The 17,089-nt window shown below is 35.8% G+C and overlaps 1 protein-coding gene across 1 annotated transcript in view; it reads left to right on the top strand.

Annotated features, from left to right (window-relative positions):
* The window catches only part of COL9A1 (collagen type IX alpha 1 chain), an 84,623-nt gene that overhangs the window by 32,144 nt on the left and 35,390 nt on the right, over nt 1-17,089 (top strand). The window contains exons 16-25 of the mRNA XM_090282642.1: nt 599-631; nt 1,360-1,416; nt 2,847-2,900; nt 7,746-7,799; nt 10,703-10,756; nt 13,948-14,001; nt 15,805-15,858; nt 15,997-16,050; nt 16,186-16,239; nt 16,682-16,735. Coding sequence (XP_090138768.1) covers nt 599-631; nt 1,360-1,416; nt 2,847-2,900; nt 7,746-7,799; nt 10,703-10,756; nt 13,948-14,001; nt 15,805-15,858; nt 15,997-16,050; nt 16,186-16,239; nt 16,682-16,735 — 522 coding nt within the window. The remainder of the gene's footprint in view (nt 1-598; nt 632-1,359; nt 1,417-2,846; nt 2,901-7,745; nt 7,800-10,702; nt 10,757-13,947; nt 14,002-15,804; nt 15,859-15,996; nt 16,051-16,185; nt 16,240-16,681; nt 16,736-17,089) is intronic.

The following is a 17,089-nucleotide window of genomic DNA, read 5'->3' as shown; positions in this document are numbered from 1 at the left end:
AACCTAGGAACCCCAAATGGAAGTGCCTGTTAATTGAGTTATTGTCCTATAATTCCAAAATAATATCAACTTTTTTCACCCATTCAGAACATGCTTCTTTTTAGGCCAGAGAAGTAGAGAAATCACAATAATTTAAAAGATACCTTTCATAGGGAATGGCTTATTCATTATATTTGAAGTCCTTCGATGTTTGTGATTCTCAAATGCTTAAAACTTGGACATATGAAATGAACACTTTCAAATAAACTAGTTTTTATAAAGGATTTACACAGTAAGCCATGAAAAAAAAAAATAGAACTTTAAGGGATAATTTGTATTTTTAATTAATGATTCCAAGTTCCCTGTATTTTCTTTTCTGTCTCTCACTTCATCTCCCTTCAGCCCCTGAAAGAAATAATCTGTTGAAATGTAGCGTTCTCCAAAAGAAATATACCCATGAGCCAAGTTTTTAGAACATTGGCATATTATATGCTCTTTGTTCCTTATATTTTATAGAACAAATATATTTAGTATATTTTTGTCCAATGAACTTTTTATTATTAGTAGGTTTGAATTAAATATTTAAGTATACTTTAACTCTAATATTTTCTTACTTTAGGGGACGATTGGCTTTCATGATGGAGATCCATTGGTAAGATGTTTTCCTTTGAACAAAATACAGTTTTAAGTCAAAGAGCATGCAATTGTCAGATGAATTCTCTTTAAAATTATCTCACTGAAATGCGTGGTATTTCTGTGTTTCACTTTACTTAGATGTCAGAGGAGTTTGTAGCACCAGTGGACTGGTGGCTTGTATACACTCAGACTGTAACCATTTTTCATTATAAAAATATCTTTGTTTTCCCATAATCTTTCTGCTTTATGACTAAGGCATTTTTTCACTAGAGCACCCCAATTTTAAAAGATAGAAGTCAACTCCTTTTTAGACTTGTTTTACTTATAAACTAATATGTAAAAGTTGTTGGTAAAGTGCACTAAGTGCAGTTTGGGCCAGTTTGATGAGGGGACGTGAAACTCAGGATAGAGTTAATCCAGGGGAGGGGGGAGAGGAAAATGATCGTGTCATGGTATAATGGGTGATCTGGAAACATTTTATTTTTTTAAATAAACCGAACCTGACATAAATATGGCAAACCATTAACATTTTTTAAATCTGGATGGTGGATACACAGGTAAAGAGTTTGTTATATTCTCTGTACTTTTCTGGTTAAAAATGAAATAATAAAAAAGGGAAAGGGTTGTTCCGAGTTATTTAATGAATATAATTACATTGAGATTCTGTAGCTGGGATTTCAAAAAAAATACCATCTTGGCACAAAGTGGAGGTTCTAGTTTATGCACTTTCTGTCTTTCTGGCAGTGTCCCCATTCCTGTCCACCAGGTCGCTCAGGATATCCAGGCATACCCGGCATGAGGGTAAGAGAATAATTTCAGTATTTTATTTTCAAGAGTTTTATCCCTAGAAAAATAGAGACTTTCCTTTAAGTACTGGCTCTCCTAGTGCAGAGACCTCCCTTGATGGCTCAGGCAAGTCTGTGTTTGCTTATTCTATGGCTGAGTCTATGGTCCTCATTCAGTCATAGAAATTACTGCTGGTACCCCTGACAGGTCTTCCTACCAAGACACAGATGCTTGATTATACAGTGCTTTTGTTGTTCAGGGAAGAAATACTGAGAAAATGTATTGGATTTAGAGACTTTAGAACACCAAGTTAAGGTTCAGAAGTTTGCCTTCTGAGGTGGGGGGATTGTGTACATCATGTGTTTGAATCTATTTTAGTTAAAAAAATGGAAAAACTTTGCAAACTAGGTAAAAAAAGGGATGTTCCAGAAGTATTTTTCTCTCACTCTGACATTATAATTACTTCAAATTTTCCACACCAATAAAAAACAAATACCACATACTAGTGTCAAATGGCTTTCTCTCTCTGGTCTATGAGTCTGAAGTGATTTTGAAAAGTGTCAGTCCAATAGAGTTCTGCTATGATCTGAAATGCTCCAAGGCACTAGTTTTCCAATTATGGTTTCTCTAAATTTAGTTTTGGTGGATTCCCACAACTGCCTGGATTGGTGTCTTATTCTTCACAAAGACATGCACTCTTAGAACAAGAGTGCAAGCTCTGATAGACTTAATGTTGGAATGTTCACTTCATATTTGCCTCATTTAACTGCCTAAAGCACATATATGCTTAGAAAAGGTGTCCTGACAAGAGAAAATGGGGATCTTTTCTCATGCTATGCAGCACCCCTTGACAGCTTTTTAGAGATTTCCCTTTGCATTAAAATTGTGTACAAGAAGAGGCAGGAAGCTATGCATCTGGGGAAGTCTACTTCTCATACCAGCCATTCTTACCTCCAGGAAGGTGATGGGTATAAAGGAGGAAAGAAGGGTTTCAGGGAAGCCTCCAGAGAGCAGAGGCCACCAGTTGAGTTGGATCAGGGTTGTCACCTCGGAAAGTAAGTTACTTGGAAAGACTTAATGCTCTTAACCCAGCTGTGAGAGGAGGTTTGGGATGGAGGGACCTAGGGATCTATAGTCAGTTAATCATATTGCTGCATCAGGTAATGGAGCTTTTGTTATTCTAGAACACTGTTTTTCCATGAACTAAAACTGATATTTACCATATGTAGCAGTCATGTAATAATATGGCATTATTAAAGTAATTTAAAGTAGTCACACAACATTTTCCTTAACACCGCATTGACACAGGTTTGGTGAAGTGAGATCACTTTATGTGCCTTTGACCACTTTCTGTGCCAAAGCCAATACAAATATTTATTTATTTATTTACTTACTTACTTACTTACTTACTTACTTATCTACTTATTTATTTATGCATTTGTTAGGGTCATAAAGGGGCTAAAGGAGAAATTGGTGAACCTGGAAGACAAGGTCACAAGGTAAGGAAAATGATTATTTATTTAGTGGACAAATTGTGATTAGGAGGTAGTGATCATTTCACTGTAAGGAATTATAAGGAGTGATAAGCTTGCTTTTCAAATGATGATTGGCAAGTTCTCAGTAGATGCATCAGTAAATCGTCTGACTAAGCATAATATTCTAATGTTCAATTATAAAAAAACAAAGCAGCATACTTTTTATTCTTTCTTTCCTTTTCAAATCAATCACACTTAGTTTTTTTACTTGGTGTTCTTGATAGTTATATGTTATTCAGCTAGTTTTTGCACTACACTAAACAAAATTTTAGTACAAGTGTAAAATTTTATGACAGGTGTTTCTGAGACTGTCAAACAGAGAAGTTAATAATTGGCTGATAGCTTCTTAAAGTTCTGCAATAATTTATCTGTTTTTGACATTATTTTATTATAACTCAGATTTTGACTAATTTGAAAGTTAGCAATAAAAGTTATGTTATTATTAAAAACATATAATCTGTAGCACAACTTGCATTGGGGCTGGCTGCCCTGCTGAAAAACCAAAGTGGCTTATTTGCTCTTTTTTTATCCACTAGGGTAAATCTTCTTTAAGTGTTTAAGAATTTGGCTCCCTTTATAATATACAGTAGTCCCTCTCTATATCATGGTTTACTTATCGCAGCCTCAATGTATCGCGGGATTTTTAAAAATATTATATTTAATTATTTATCGCGGATTTTTCTCTATATCATGAGATTTTGTAGTACTGTATACGTATGTTGTTAAAGTTATGTAGGTTTAAGAGTGTAGAATGTGATTAAGAACATAAGTAGTGTTTATAAACGTGTGGAAAAGGTTAATAAGGGAGTGGGAAAAGTTAATAAGGGACTGGAAATGGTTTATAAGTGTGTGGGAATGGTTTATAAAGCCTTAAAATATATATAAATACTAAAATAAATGTAAGGTTCCTTCTTCGTATATTTTCACCTATTGTGGGGGGGGGGTGTCTAGAACATAATACCCATGATAAGTGAGGGAATACTGTAATTTTTGTCCCTGTTAGTTTTGTAATATTCCCAAAGTCAAACTGTTACTATTAATGCTGGTCCTCTAGTCTTTGTTGACTATGTCTTTCTCTATTTGTATTGGGTAACAGTAGAAAATTAGTCTTTCTCTTTGGATATTAAGAGCTAGAGAGACAATTTATTAATATTTTCAGGCATTAATATCCTTGAACTTCTTAGTGAAAAAGTCTGTTGAACAACCTCAGGTAATCAAGATAAATGAGCCAATTTTCTGTACCTTATTACAGTTTGGATACTTATTTTTTATTTTTTTTTATTCCTTAGGCTTTGAATAATTAAAGTATTTTATTTATCTGGACTATAACAGCTTGGTTCTTAGTGTCTGTTGGAGAAAATAGAAAAAAAATGAGTACTCTAGAAAATTTTCTGCATGCCCATTTCTTCATTGATTCTTAAAATTCATAATTTAAAATTTTCAACAAATAATTATTAAGTACCTGCTATGTGCCAGGCTTCATTCTTAATGCTAGGGACACAGAGGTAAAAAAATATATCCAATCACAAGGGACCAACTAAATTAAGTTTGACATATTTATACAATAGAATATTATCTAATCACAAAAAATAAGTGTGTAAGAATATTAAATTGCTCCAAAAGATATTCATAAGTTGATATTCGTAAGTTGATATTCATAGTAAAGCAGGTGTGGGCTTCTGTTATTTTTGATGACATGTGTCGTTTGTTCTTCTCTTAGTGACCCCTTTTCTCTGGGGAAATTCTGGCCCACATCCTATGGAATTTGGTGGTGGAGCTGTCAATCAGAGTATCTCTCCACTCTCTCCATGAAACCAGTTTTTTTGATAGCTATACAAGTTAGTTATCTTAAGGACTCTCAAATTTGGTTTGGTCTTCAGTAAGGAAACTGCAAATTGTTTTGTTTTGTGAGGTAATTGGTCAAAATCTTAATTGGAAATTGTTGAAAACTCCTTTAGTTTATCCCTGTTGTGTCACTTAAAACTTTCAGTGGTGTCTTTGAAAATTGACATGTGAAAGTAGGATGACAGCCGTTCATCAAAGAATGAACCCTGAAAGGGCTAATAGATGTATGGAAGTGTAAACTGAGAGCAGAATGATGAAGAATTAAGAGACAAGGGGCCAGAAATTTGTATTCAGAATTATGATTCTGCCTTGAATTTACTCAATAAATTAGTTTAAAAAATTTTAAATTGTGTATAAATATAGGAATGAATGGTGAAGTATTTAAATCAACTATATTACTCTGAGGTTTACCAACAACCTATGGGAAAATATCCCAAACCCTGCTAAAGAAAACTTAAAATAATGAACATATAGATCACTGTTGTTTTTGTAGTTAGTTAGGCAAATAAAAGTAGCATTTAATTATACCCTTCTGTTGATTATCCACTTCATGAACTGTCTAATTCCCTGGGTTTTCCCTTAACACCACCTCTTCCCACTGTTGATTATATGTTCTTATGGAATATAATCTGAATATAATGAGACTAAATCTACTATGTAAGACTCATAATTCATTCAAAAATCTACACAACAAGGATGCCAGCCTGTTAAACCAAGCACGCCATTGTCCGGGGACAGCCAACTGGCCTGGAGTCTGCATGATCCTTCCCCATGTGGGAAGGCCACCCTCCCCTCCACACCCCCACTATTATTAGGGTTTTCTGGACCCACGGGTAGATAGGACGACGACCATGTCCAGCTTGAAGCAGCTAGAGGAGCTTGACACCTTCGCCCATTGTCCTTTGCAAGATTACAAAGGGTTTTAATATCTGAGAGGGAGGGATAGTTATTTTTCACGAACCATGGGTATGGACTTGGGGGTGGGGATTGCTGGGGGAGGGAGATGCTGGGTGGAGGGGAGTAAAGGGGAGAAAATTGGAACTATTGTAACAATATAATCAATAAAATACATTATAAAAAAAATCAAGTATAAGTGATTTAGACATAACCTACTTCTTTGTATTATGTGTCCAAAATGTCTATGTTAATACTTTCGTTAAATTTTCTGCATTTCCTTTTGTGTATGTTTGTGTGTTTACATGTGAAAAATATCTAAATATAAGGTATAGTCTGTGGAACAAAAGCATTGTAAATTAAAACATGAATTAAAGAATAGTAGAATTGATTTATAGCTAATATTATTTACATAATATTAAGAAAGAAGAAGTTTTCTCATGATTATTTTCACAGCCTAGATACCCATTACCGAAGTAATGTAGGGCATTATATCTGTTATATAAAGTAAAACCCTTGTGATGGATAAAATATCTTTTTTGCAGAGTTAAGAAAGCAATATTTCTTTAAGAAACAGCAGTTGAATTTTATTTTGGGACATACTAACATTTAAAAGTTCATGAGAGCGTCTGCCTGCGAGCCAAGTGTCGCTGATTCCATTCCCAGTCAGGGCACATGACGAGGTTGCACATCAGGTCCCCAGTTGGGGGCACGAGTGAGAGGCAACCGCACAGTGATGTTTCTCTCCCTCTCTATCTCCTTTCCCCTCTCTCTAAAAATAAATTAACAAACAAATAAATAAATAAATTTTAAAAAGTTCACGAGAGGTTAGAAAATTAATATCAAAAGTCTGAATAATAATTATAAAACGTAATGGAAGAAGATTCCACAGGCAACAGCTATCAAATAGTCAAAATACCTTAGAACAACCTTAAAAATATTTAAGACTAATATAAAGAAAAGAACAAAACTTTATTGAAGGAAAGAAAAAGAAAATGGTTTGACTAAATAGGAAGATAAACTGAGTTCTAGATTCCAATTCTCTGCATATTAATCTATTAATTTAATGTAGTCCTAATATGAAGCAAGTAGTATTTTTGTGAGGATCTGCCCAACAATTTCTAAAGTTCATCTGGAAGAGTAAACATTTAGAAAAACTAAAAAATAAGAATAGCTATAAATGAGAAAAAAGAAGTAAAGGATTTCTCTCTATCTGAGATTAGATGTATTATAAAATTTCAATAATTAAAATGTTGTGGTATTACCAACACCATACAACAGATTGATAGAGCAGAATAGGAAGTCTAGAAACAAGTGTATTTAACAACTTAGTATATATAAAATATAGTTTAATTTGTGTGGAGAGAATGTATAGTCCAATTAAATGATAGAAGAGCAAGTGACTAATTACCTGGAAAAAAGAAGATAGGTGGATTTATTATTTATATTTTACATCAAAATAAATTACCAACAATTAAAGATTTCTCTTGTAAAATTACTAGGAGAAAAATATGGATGAAATATTTATATTTTGGGGGATGGAGAAAGCTTTTTTATGACTGACATCAAAGGTATAAGCCATGAAAAGAAACACTGACTTAAATACATAAAAAAATTGTATATGATATCAAAATAGTAAGTTAAACATAAAAATCACTATTAAATAATATTGTAGTTTATGGAAAAGTCTGCATAGTATGGTCTTATTTTTCTAATAGTACCTCCCAATACACACACTTGAAACATGAATGAATACATGTTCTCTCTCTGTCTCTGTCTCTCTCCCCACTCTCTCTTTTCCTCCTGCCCCTCTTTCTTTAGAAAAGCATCTAAAATGTTACCGGTATTTATATTTGAAAGGTGAAATTTGAGTAACTTTATTCATATACTTCTCTTATTTTCTGAATGTTCTAGAATTAATATGGATTACTTATGAAAATAATTTTTTAAAGTATAGTAAATAAATTCAAGGGATGCTAAATAAATAAAAAATGTGCTAATCTAGACCAAGCCTATTTCTATGTTTGTTTGCTAGAATAACTTTAGGTGCACTTTTCTGTTGCTTTTTAGGGTGAAGAAGGTGACCAGGGAGAACCAGGAGAAATTGGAGCTAAAGGGCCTCCAGTGAAGTATTTTTAAAAATATTTAACTAAGATATGCAAATATTCTTTTTTCATGACATTTGAAATATTATTCTATTTGGCATTTGGATTAGTAGTATTACATTAGCATGATATTTTCTGTTTTTCCATCAAAGCCAGCCTTAGGAGATTACTATTTTTTCAAAATAGGAAAGAATCCACTGTACATTCAAGCACTATATTAAGAGAAAAAAAATCTTATCTATAATTACATACATTCATTTACTTGATTTCAGGGCTAGGCAGTATGAAAGAAAATATTAAACACAAGAGGACAATACATATTTTCTATGTTCTATGGTACTATTACAATGCATGATCTAAGGAGAAAATTTTGTGTATCCTGAATATTTAGCAGGTATATCATCTACTGGATAAGGTAGCTTATTACAGCATATAATCATTATAATTAGAACATTCTTAATTGCTCACAGACATGTCTTTTAGTAAAAAGTTGGTCCCCTGTGCTTCGGCTGATTGCTGTAATAATATGCACAGTGAAGTAATGTGGGTATCAGCATACTTCATTTTTAAATGTTTGTTAAATCAGGACTTACATTACTTTCATATATTAAAGTGGGATTCTACACTTTTTGTCACAATGAGTAATAACAATTATGGAAATAATAATTTCAGGATGTTAATTGAACATTGTAGTTAGCCAAGGTATGGACTGTAAAACACAAAAGTTGGGTCCTGTTCTCAGAAACTGGTTAAGAAGGATAAACACAGGACCACTCTTCATTCTCTTGCTCTCCTCTCCTGGCACACCTGGCCTTTTATACAGGGTTTAGGGAGCTGTGCAGATTAGTGCTCACTGGAGCTGATGGGAAATCAAGCTAAAGGAAATGAGTCAGAGATTCTGTAAGAAATGGACTTTGCTTCTAAGCCATGTGAGAATTTTGAGAGAATCTGGAGTCCAAGGTGTTTGTTTTAGAAGCTTGCCTTCCTTAGCCTGGGATATGAAGCAATTAGCAGATGGACTCCATTTTGCCAGTGGGAAATAGAACTAAATAGTGTGAGAGACATATCCTTTTTGGATCTGATGAAAATTTGGTAGGGACTTAAAGAGTTATTTAAAAAGCCGTTCCCAAAGATCCTATGAACAGGATTTGCAACCAGCATTTACAAAGGTGTTCATGGATTAAGGGTCTCTGTTGGTTGCTGCATGGCCCAAGTGGTCCACTGGGGGATATCATTTGTGTTAACTGGCCTTGGGACTTTGGGAGTGGATATGTCAAAATGTTTCTGTAAAATACACAGGTAACAATTCACTTTTTAAACATGCATCTATAAAGAAATGCACAGATTTAAAAATGCTTTTTGGAACATTTATAAACAATCCCTGCCCTTCAAAGTAGTCACATTGAGAGGTGATACATGACATTGTCATGTCATTACTATGACTCAGATATTTTTGGAATTCTTTCTAGAATTACCTTCAAGAAGAGCAGTTTTTCCTTGGCTGCTGTGGCTCAGTGGATTGAGTGTCGGCCTGCGAACCCAAGTGTCGCTGGTTTGATTCCCAGTCAGGGCACATGAGTAGGTTGCACTCCAGGTCCCCAGTTGGGGGCATGTGGGAGGCAACCGCATATTGATGTTTCTCTCCCTCTCTTTCTCCTTTCTCCTCTCTCTAAAAGGAGATAAATAAAACAAAATTAAAATTAAAATAAAATAACCTTGTTAAAAAAAAAAAAAAAACAAGAGCAGTTTTTATCTGCTCTTCTTCACATTATATCTTAGGTGGGTATCCTAAGATGGATCGTCCTGCATATTTGCATTTCAGGTCAATCCCAACCGATCAACAGAATATGACTGACTTGGATGAAAAATTGGCCATGGACTTGCCCCATTTCCTCCAAATGAGAGCACAGGGGAAAAAACTGGCCTAGAGTTACTTTACCTGAAGCCAGTTATAGTAGACAGTTAGCAAGTTGTTCAGAAATAACTACCCTACTTTCCTAATGGAGCATCCACCCATTGCTGCTCCCAAGGGAGCTCTTCAGCTCACTCTTTACAGGATTCATTTTTGGAGCCTTACTGCTGTGGGGCCAGAGTCAAGAATGGAAACATTTCAGTATTGAAAGGGATACTAGAAATCACACTCCACACCTTCATTTTTAAGATTATTCACTCCTGTGCCTGAGACTGGTGAGATGGGTTCCTATTGGACAAAACAGGAGTTCAGAATGAATTTATCATAAAAATGGTGTAATGCAGTGGTTCCCAACATTTTTGGCACCAGAGACCAGTTTTATGGAAGACAAATTTTCCATGGGGGTGTGTGTGTGTGGAGAGAGGAGTCAGGGCAGAGACAGGAGGCAGAGCTCAGGTGAGCTTTGCTCCCTGCCTGGGGGTAGGGGACCCCTGGTCTAAGGAATAGTGACCTCAAGTGGATAATGGAGACTTCAGCTCATATATGGTCATAAGCTTTTGTGGGTTAGCTTGGGAATCTAACTGCTTTTAATGGCATACATTGGGGAGGAAAAATTAGTTCAAGGTCTAAAATCACAACCATGTTACATGTAACCAATTTACAAATCATGAAAGATGGGGATGGCAGTGTGTTCTGTATATGAGTTAAAGCTAAGTCATACACATTCCCATAATTCTCTTATGCTAGTGATATTTACTTTTTTTGTCATTAGTAATTGTTCCAGTTCCAGGTTTGTGTAAGTCTTCAGAATTTTAAAAAAGGGTCTGCCATCAGAAAAATTCTCCTTGGATTTTTCTTTCTAAACTAGAAAAGGTCATCTATATAATGTCACTATTAGTTAATGTTACCTTAGGTTATGATAACATCCTACTCCTGGATCAGTTTTTGTGATGAGATAAACAAATATGTGCTTCAACTACAATAATTCACTTTTCTTTTCACATTTCCAGGGAGCTCAAGGATTGAGAGGCATCACTGGCATAACTGGGGACAAGGGAGAAAAAGTAAGATGATGATGATATAATATCAAAATGTATAAATGTTTAAAATTTTGACCATTTAAAAATACCTTCTTATCTGCAGAAACATCACTTTTTATTGTTATTTGGTGCTTTGTAGATGTTTGGTTAGGGTCTCTCACATTTCTGTTATGAACATAGCTGATAGAAATGAGCATAGTATGCATGATACTTGTCATGTAATATATTTTAAATAGGTAAACAGGGCTGTTCTATCATTATTAATAGTTAACACTGATAGCACTGTTGCAGGACCTGAAGAGCAAGGCAAAGACAGGGAAAGATGGAAAGGGAGAGGTGAGAGAAGGCAGGGTACCTGCCAGGACACGAGGGCCATCAGTGGCTGTCCTGCCAAGCTGATTGCTGTGCTTTGCCCTTAACAGAAGTCATACATCTGTGGCCAGAGTTCATCGACCTGTCCTTGGCCTGGTCTCAGAGGTTAGATTCTCCTAACATTTCCATAGCTAGGTGTCCTGTAAGATGCTGGGGGAGAATCAGAGGAATAAGGACTCCTGCAAGTTTGTTATTTATTGAGAGGAAACAGAGAGCTAATTACAATGCAAACACCAGAGACATCAGCTTGAGGGTGAGTGGTATGAGGAAGTGAAGACGGAGAAGCTAACCTTGATAGGGGAAATGGGAGGACTCATGAAAGAATTGGCATTAGAAGGGTGTCAGGACTGGAAGGATAAGGTGTTGTTGTTGGCAGAGGATAGAGGCCAGGGAATGCTTGGCTGAGTGAAGATCATAAGCAAAAACAACAGAAACAAACCTGAAACTTCATGATGTGCTCAGAAGTGTTTTTCATGATCTGCATGTGTGCATGTGTGTGTACTTGTGTGTCTAGACTCTTTACCAGACTTTAAGAAAATGGTTACCGCTTCTTAGAAAGTGTGTGAGGAAGTTCTGTTTGTAGGTTCTAGTGGGAAAAAAAAGCACTTTTACCCAACACTACTTGGACTCTTTCTTGCCCCAGTCTCTTTAGGATGTCTGTGGCTAATGGCTAATTTGTGTTGGTCCACACAGAAGCATGCAGCCTTTTACTAACAACTAAACAAGAATAATTTTCACATTGTAGGTACTCAATAAATTAAATTAAATGCTTTTTAAAAAGAGAGACACATTTTTTTGTGTATTGAAAGAATGATTTTGTGAATAATTTCTTCAATTTCATTTTTTTTTTAGCCTCTTTCTTTGTCTCAGCCAGGTATTATTTTGTCCGCTTTGCACTTCCATTTCTTTTTTTCTGAAAATGCTGTACTTGAAAAAACATATTTTGTATTTACATATTTATGTTACCTTGAGTAACATTTTGTGTGTATCTTTTCTGTTATTAAATAATAAATCCCATTTATTTCAAAATTTATGATGCCCAGTCCTTTGTTTTTTTTCTTTTTTTCCCCTGGATTTAAATCATTCCTAATTTATGTGATCCCTCACTTTGAAACCAATTACTGGTTTTGATATGCTTTTTATTTAAGGTATTTTTCTACTTGGCATTTTTCAAAATTTCTCATTTCCTCTGATTTCTGTCAAATCACTTCCAATTAAATAAGAAAAAAGCTCTTCTTGTGAACTTAGACCCATGGAGTGGTTACCTAGTAACGGCAGTTTGGGTCTGAGCTCATGCTGAACAGCAGTGAGAGAGAAAGTGCATCAAAGCCATTTCTCTAATGCAAAGACTGGGCGCCGCTCTCACAACACAGGATGAATGATGAATTCAGGGTCTTTTTCAGGTCTTCCAAACCTCTCCTTCCCTGGTGAATGTAGAATGCCTTCTGCTCTGTTCTAGTTTTTAGGAATCAAAGAATTTCAAGGCTTTGTGGTGCTTTCTCTGTGGTGTTCTTTCTTTGATTCCTCCTATGTCTGAACCTTCTATCAAAGGTTTTCTAATTTTTAATTCTTACTACAGATGCTGTCCACCTGATTTTCCTGGTCTGACATCTATCTATTCAATACTCCTTTGATTGTTTTCCATTAATTTTATCATCTCCCCATCCCAACCCTGTTCATTAGGTGATGTCCTGTTTATCAGTTGCCTCTCTGCTTCTCATTCACTTAGCAGAAGAGAAAAAGATTTAAAGGAGGAGATTGTATTTTGTCATGCAGCATATATAGAGAGCACTAAAAAACACCTCTTTTATTTTTAAAATTACATTTTGATTTTTGTAATGAAAATGAAGAGATTATATGTATAATATATAACCAAATCAGAGATAATTTCAAGATATTAGATTTATAAAGCCTCATAGTTCTTATGCTATTCATTGTTTGGTTGGGTGAATCTATTGTAGAGACTAGATCAATTATTTTATGCAAACTGAATCTAACATCTAACTATCCAGGATAGAAGAGGGGATGTTCAAATCCTTATTACAATTCATTCTTCCAAATCACATGGCTGGACTTCTGATTCTAAATCTGATTCTTTTTTGGTGGAAATCCAGAGTCCTAGAAATCCCTCCCATAGTTCCACCAGCAGCAGAGTTCATGGCAACTATTTTTTGGGTGGCTTCTTGATCTTGACCATTAATGAATTCACATAGGAATCCTGAGTGTCCTGGAGGATGACTATCTAACCTCTTCCAATAGATTTGCCGAGTTTTTAAAACAGGTGCCAGTGTTTTAAATTCACATCAGCAATCAAGAATGGATGCTCTGTTAACTTAAAATATTGAGGGCCTTTCCTGGCTGGTGTGGCTCAGTTGATTGGAGTGTCACCCCTTAGAAAGGTCGTGGGTTCCATTCGGGGTCAAGGCATATAGCGTATGCAGGTGTGACCTCCAGTTTGGGTGTGTGCAAGAAGGCAATCCATTGATGTTTCTCTCTCACATGATGTCTTTCTCTCTCTCTCTCTCCCTCCCCCGGCTTCCTGTCTCTTTAATAGTAATGAAAAAATATACTCTGGTGAGGATAAAAATTAATAAAAAAATATCCAGAGTACCATCAAAGTTTTGGTATAAACACTTTTGGTGGGATGAGAAGATGTAAACTAGAGTTTTCATATTACAGGTATCATATTAACTACTTCTTGGGGTTCACTGATGACTACAGAATATATCACACACACACAACCTCCTTTTTATCTGGCTATTAAAGTTCTTTAGAAAGACCATTGTGCCTTTTAATATACATGACTGATCTCATTTTTATGTCTCTGCCTTGTTTTTCTGCAGGGTGCTCGGGGCTTTGATGGAGAACCTGGGCCTCGAGGTATTCCTGGTGCACCTGTAAGTAGTTTTCTTTTTATAAGACCTAGTGATGACTTTTTTAAAAAGCAATCATCAATGACAAATTTTTATTTTTTGCTATACGTATGTGTATGTGCAAGTATCTTTTACATGTGAATAACTAAAGTGGAAAAATGGGCAAGAGTTTTTATGTCTATTAAAACATTTTAAATTAAGACAAACATCTCTTTCTTGGGTTGAGATAGGTTTTGTTTTTCTCATAGGTGAAGTCAAATTGTTAAATTTTATTGTTGCTGTGTTTTCCTTTTGTTTTGGTTGTCAAGATGCTTCAAATTACATGAATTATTTCATGTCAAGTCCTTGGGTAGTTCTTCCCTTTTCTTTCTCTATGATTTCTGATCTCATTATTCCATATTTCAACTCCTATAGATATATGTGTCATTATTTTAGGCTGCCTCACACCTTTTCTGGAGGTAAATTTAGAAAGCTATTCATTCACAATAATCTATACCACATAGAGAGTAGAAAAGGCATAAGTAACATAGAATTTTCACGGTTCTGTGATTCAGTGGGAAAGGCAGAATATAACTAAACCATGCATTATAAGGTCAAGCACTAGAGCATGTGGCAGAGGTAATCCAGCAAGAGAACCTTTAGAAGAAGGTTGGCCTGGAACACAGCAGAGTATAAGTGTGAAGAAGCATCCTTGGTGGAGGGGGCTGCTGTCACAGAGGCTGCCATTGTCTGCTGTGGAAAGTTTCTATCCAGAAGATGAAATTCACAGGTTCAGACATTTAGTGTATGTGCTTGGCTGATGAGCCAATGGGGCGAAGCTACCATCTTTGGGATCCTGACTGAATGCCTCTAAGTCAAAATTTCACCCAGGTAGAACATGCAGTGGTGTTCAGTTGCCTTTAAGAGCGGGTCTGCTGCACACGTCCCTGCCAGATGGGTCCAGCGCAGAGAGCCCCTCCTCCTGGGAAATGGGGCATAGCCAGAAAGGGGGCTGACCCCCCTCCCCATCATATACCACTCGCTCCTGGGGAACCTGGTGCTATAAAACATTCGTAGATGACCTGCTTCTGGATTGGGGTTTCGTAGGTAGCAAAGCAGCTCCCTCCCTGAGATATATTGAAAGTCAGCTGTCAACACAAGGGTTTGTAAAAAAGGAAAGGCAAAAGAGTAAGAAATAAAAGAAAAAAAGAAAGAAAAGAAGGAAAAAAGAAGATGAAATAGAATAGGTAAGGCAGATCCACGATATGGAGAGTTTAATGCTGATCTTAGCAATAGGAACTGATCTAGCAGCAATAGGAAGCCTTTTGAGGTTTTAGAGGAATTAACTCAACAGAAGCTATATTTTAGGAAGACACATTCTCTCATCTCTTGCCACCTGTGTCATATATCATCACTAGTTTGATAATTTTGACAGAAACCATTAGTATTAACCGAGATAATGTGGAGAAAAAGTTGGCAACTAATCCAAACCTCAACTCACCATATAGTCAACGGGGGTAGCTGATGTGTATATGGTTTCAAATGTCAAGGTTTCTTGCAGTATGGACCTTAATTTTATGTGCACATCCAAAGACCACAGAAGCATATGCATTTAATGTGAAAGTAAAATATGTGTAAGTCTCAATGGTCGCTAAATGATCCCTATGGAAAATCATTCTCTAAGACATGATTTTTATAAAAAGATTTCTTGAGTTACACATCCAGGATAGAACAAAGCCACTGGGCTAAAAGAGCATTAGTAAGGTAATGTGGATGGTATTTTATAATTTCAAAATTCTATCAGTAAGTAACTTTTGCTTATAGTAACAAAATTTCATTTTCATGCAGGGTGATCAAGGACAGCGAGGACCTCCAGGAGAGGCAGGTCCCAAGGGAGACAGAGTGAGTTCAGATGAGTGGCGCTCGCTGTGGCGTCATGCTTTTCAGTGTCATATGCTGATCAAGCTCATCTCTTTGACCTGTCCTACATATTATGGTAATTGAGCACATCTTGTCTATTGCTCCCCTTCTGCTCCGCAGGGGCCTCAAGGTTCTAGAGGAATTCCTGGCCTCCCTGGGTCCAAAGGAGACACGGTATGTCTTGAGCTGTAGTCATCAAGCACATTTTTCAAAGTGATTATTAACTCCTAATAAAACTTTAAAAAATAACGAAGGGAAGAAGAATGTGACTGTTTCTAAGAGACAATGTGTTTCTTTGTGTGTCTTCAGGGCTTGCCAGGTGTAGATGGCCGTGAAGGGATACCTGGAATACCTGGAGGAAAGGTGCTGTGTGATTTAATCCAAGAGCAAACAGAACCATCTCTGCCCTGGCCAGCTGAGCATAGCATTTTCATTACTACATTAATGTGAAATTTATTTAGCTAGCTTTGGCTTGGCTTTTTTTCTCCTTTTAATTTTTAATAAAGTGCCAATGCAAAATACTTATTAGAATATTATGCTTGTTTGCTTGGTTTCAGGAACTCAGTAAAATTGTCCCATTGATAAAAATAAGCTGAAGGAAGTTGTGCATTTTGTTTGAATTTGAGTCCTAAATTCTATTCCATTCCAATTCCCACATTTAACTAGGTCACATTATAAAAGTGCATGTAAGGTCAACTGTAGGGATAATCCTTTTACTTGGAAGCTCTATGTCCTTCCTTTTTTTTTTTTTTTTTTGCCACTCATATGGTTTCAAAAATGTGATAAAATTTTTTTTTTCTTTCAGGGTGAACCAGGGAAACCTGGGCCTCCTGGTGATGCAGGATTGCAGGGGTTACCTGTAAGTACTTAATTATTTAAATGCTTATTGGTTTATATACATATGTTGATTTATATACATAGATATGAATTTTTGGGAGAAACATATTAAGTAATTTGGTAAGTTCTGGCAACGAAACAATGCTTTAATTTACATTTTTGTACTTTTCCTCTGAGTAGCTAGTTATTTTTCTAAAAACATAGTAAACTTTAATTTTATATTTTACATCTTTCTTCTTTCTTTGGTTCACCCAGTCTTCCTCTATCTTTTTCTAGCCCTGAGCTGTGAGCCAGGGTCACATGCTTTCCCCTACTTTTAACCACTTATGAAGTTCCTATTAATAGGATCGAGTGGTAAAAGGGTTGAGAGTATGCT

Source organism: Furipterus horrens, unplaced genomic scaffold, assembly GCF_987537825.1.
Source record: "Furipterus horrens unplaced genomic scaffold, mFurHor1.1.pri manual_scaffold_6, whole genome shotgun sequence".
Taxonomy (NCBI): domain Eukaryota; kingdom Metazoa; phylum Chordata; class Mammalia; order Chiroptera; family Furipteridae; genus Furipterus; species Furipterus horrens.
The sequence above is the reverse complement of the archived record's forward strand: the minus strand, read 5'-3'. Positions and strand labels throughout refer to the sequence as shown.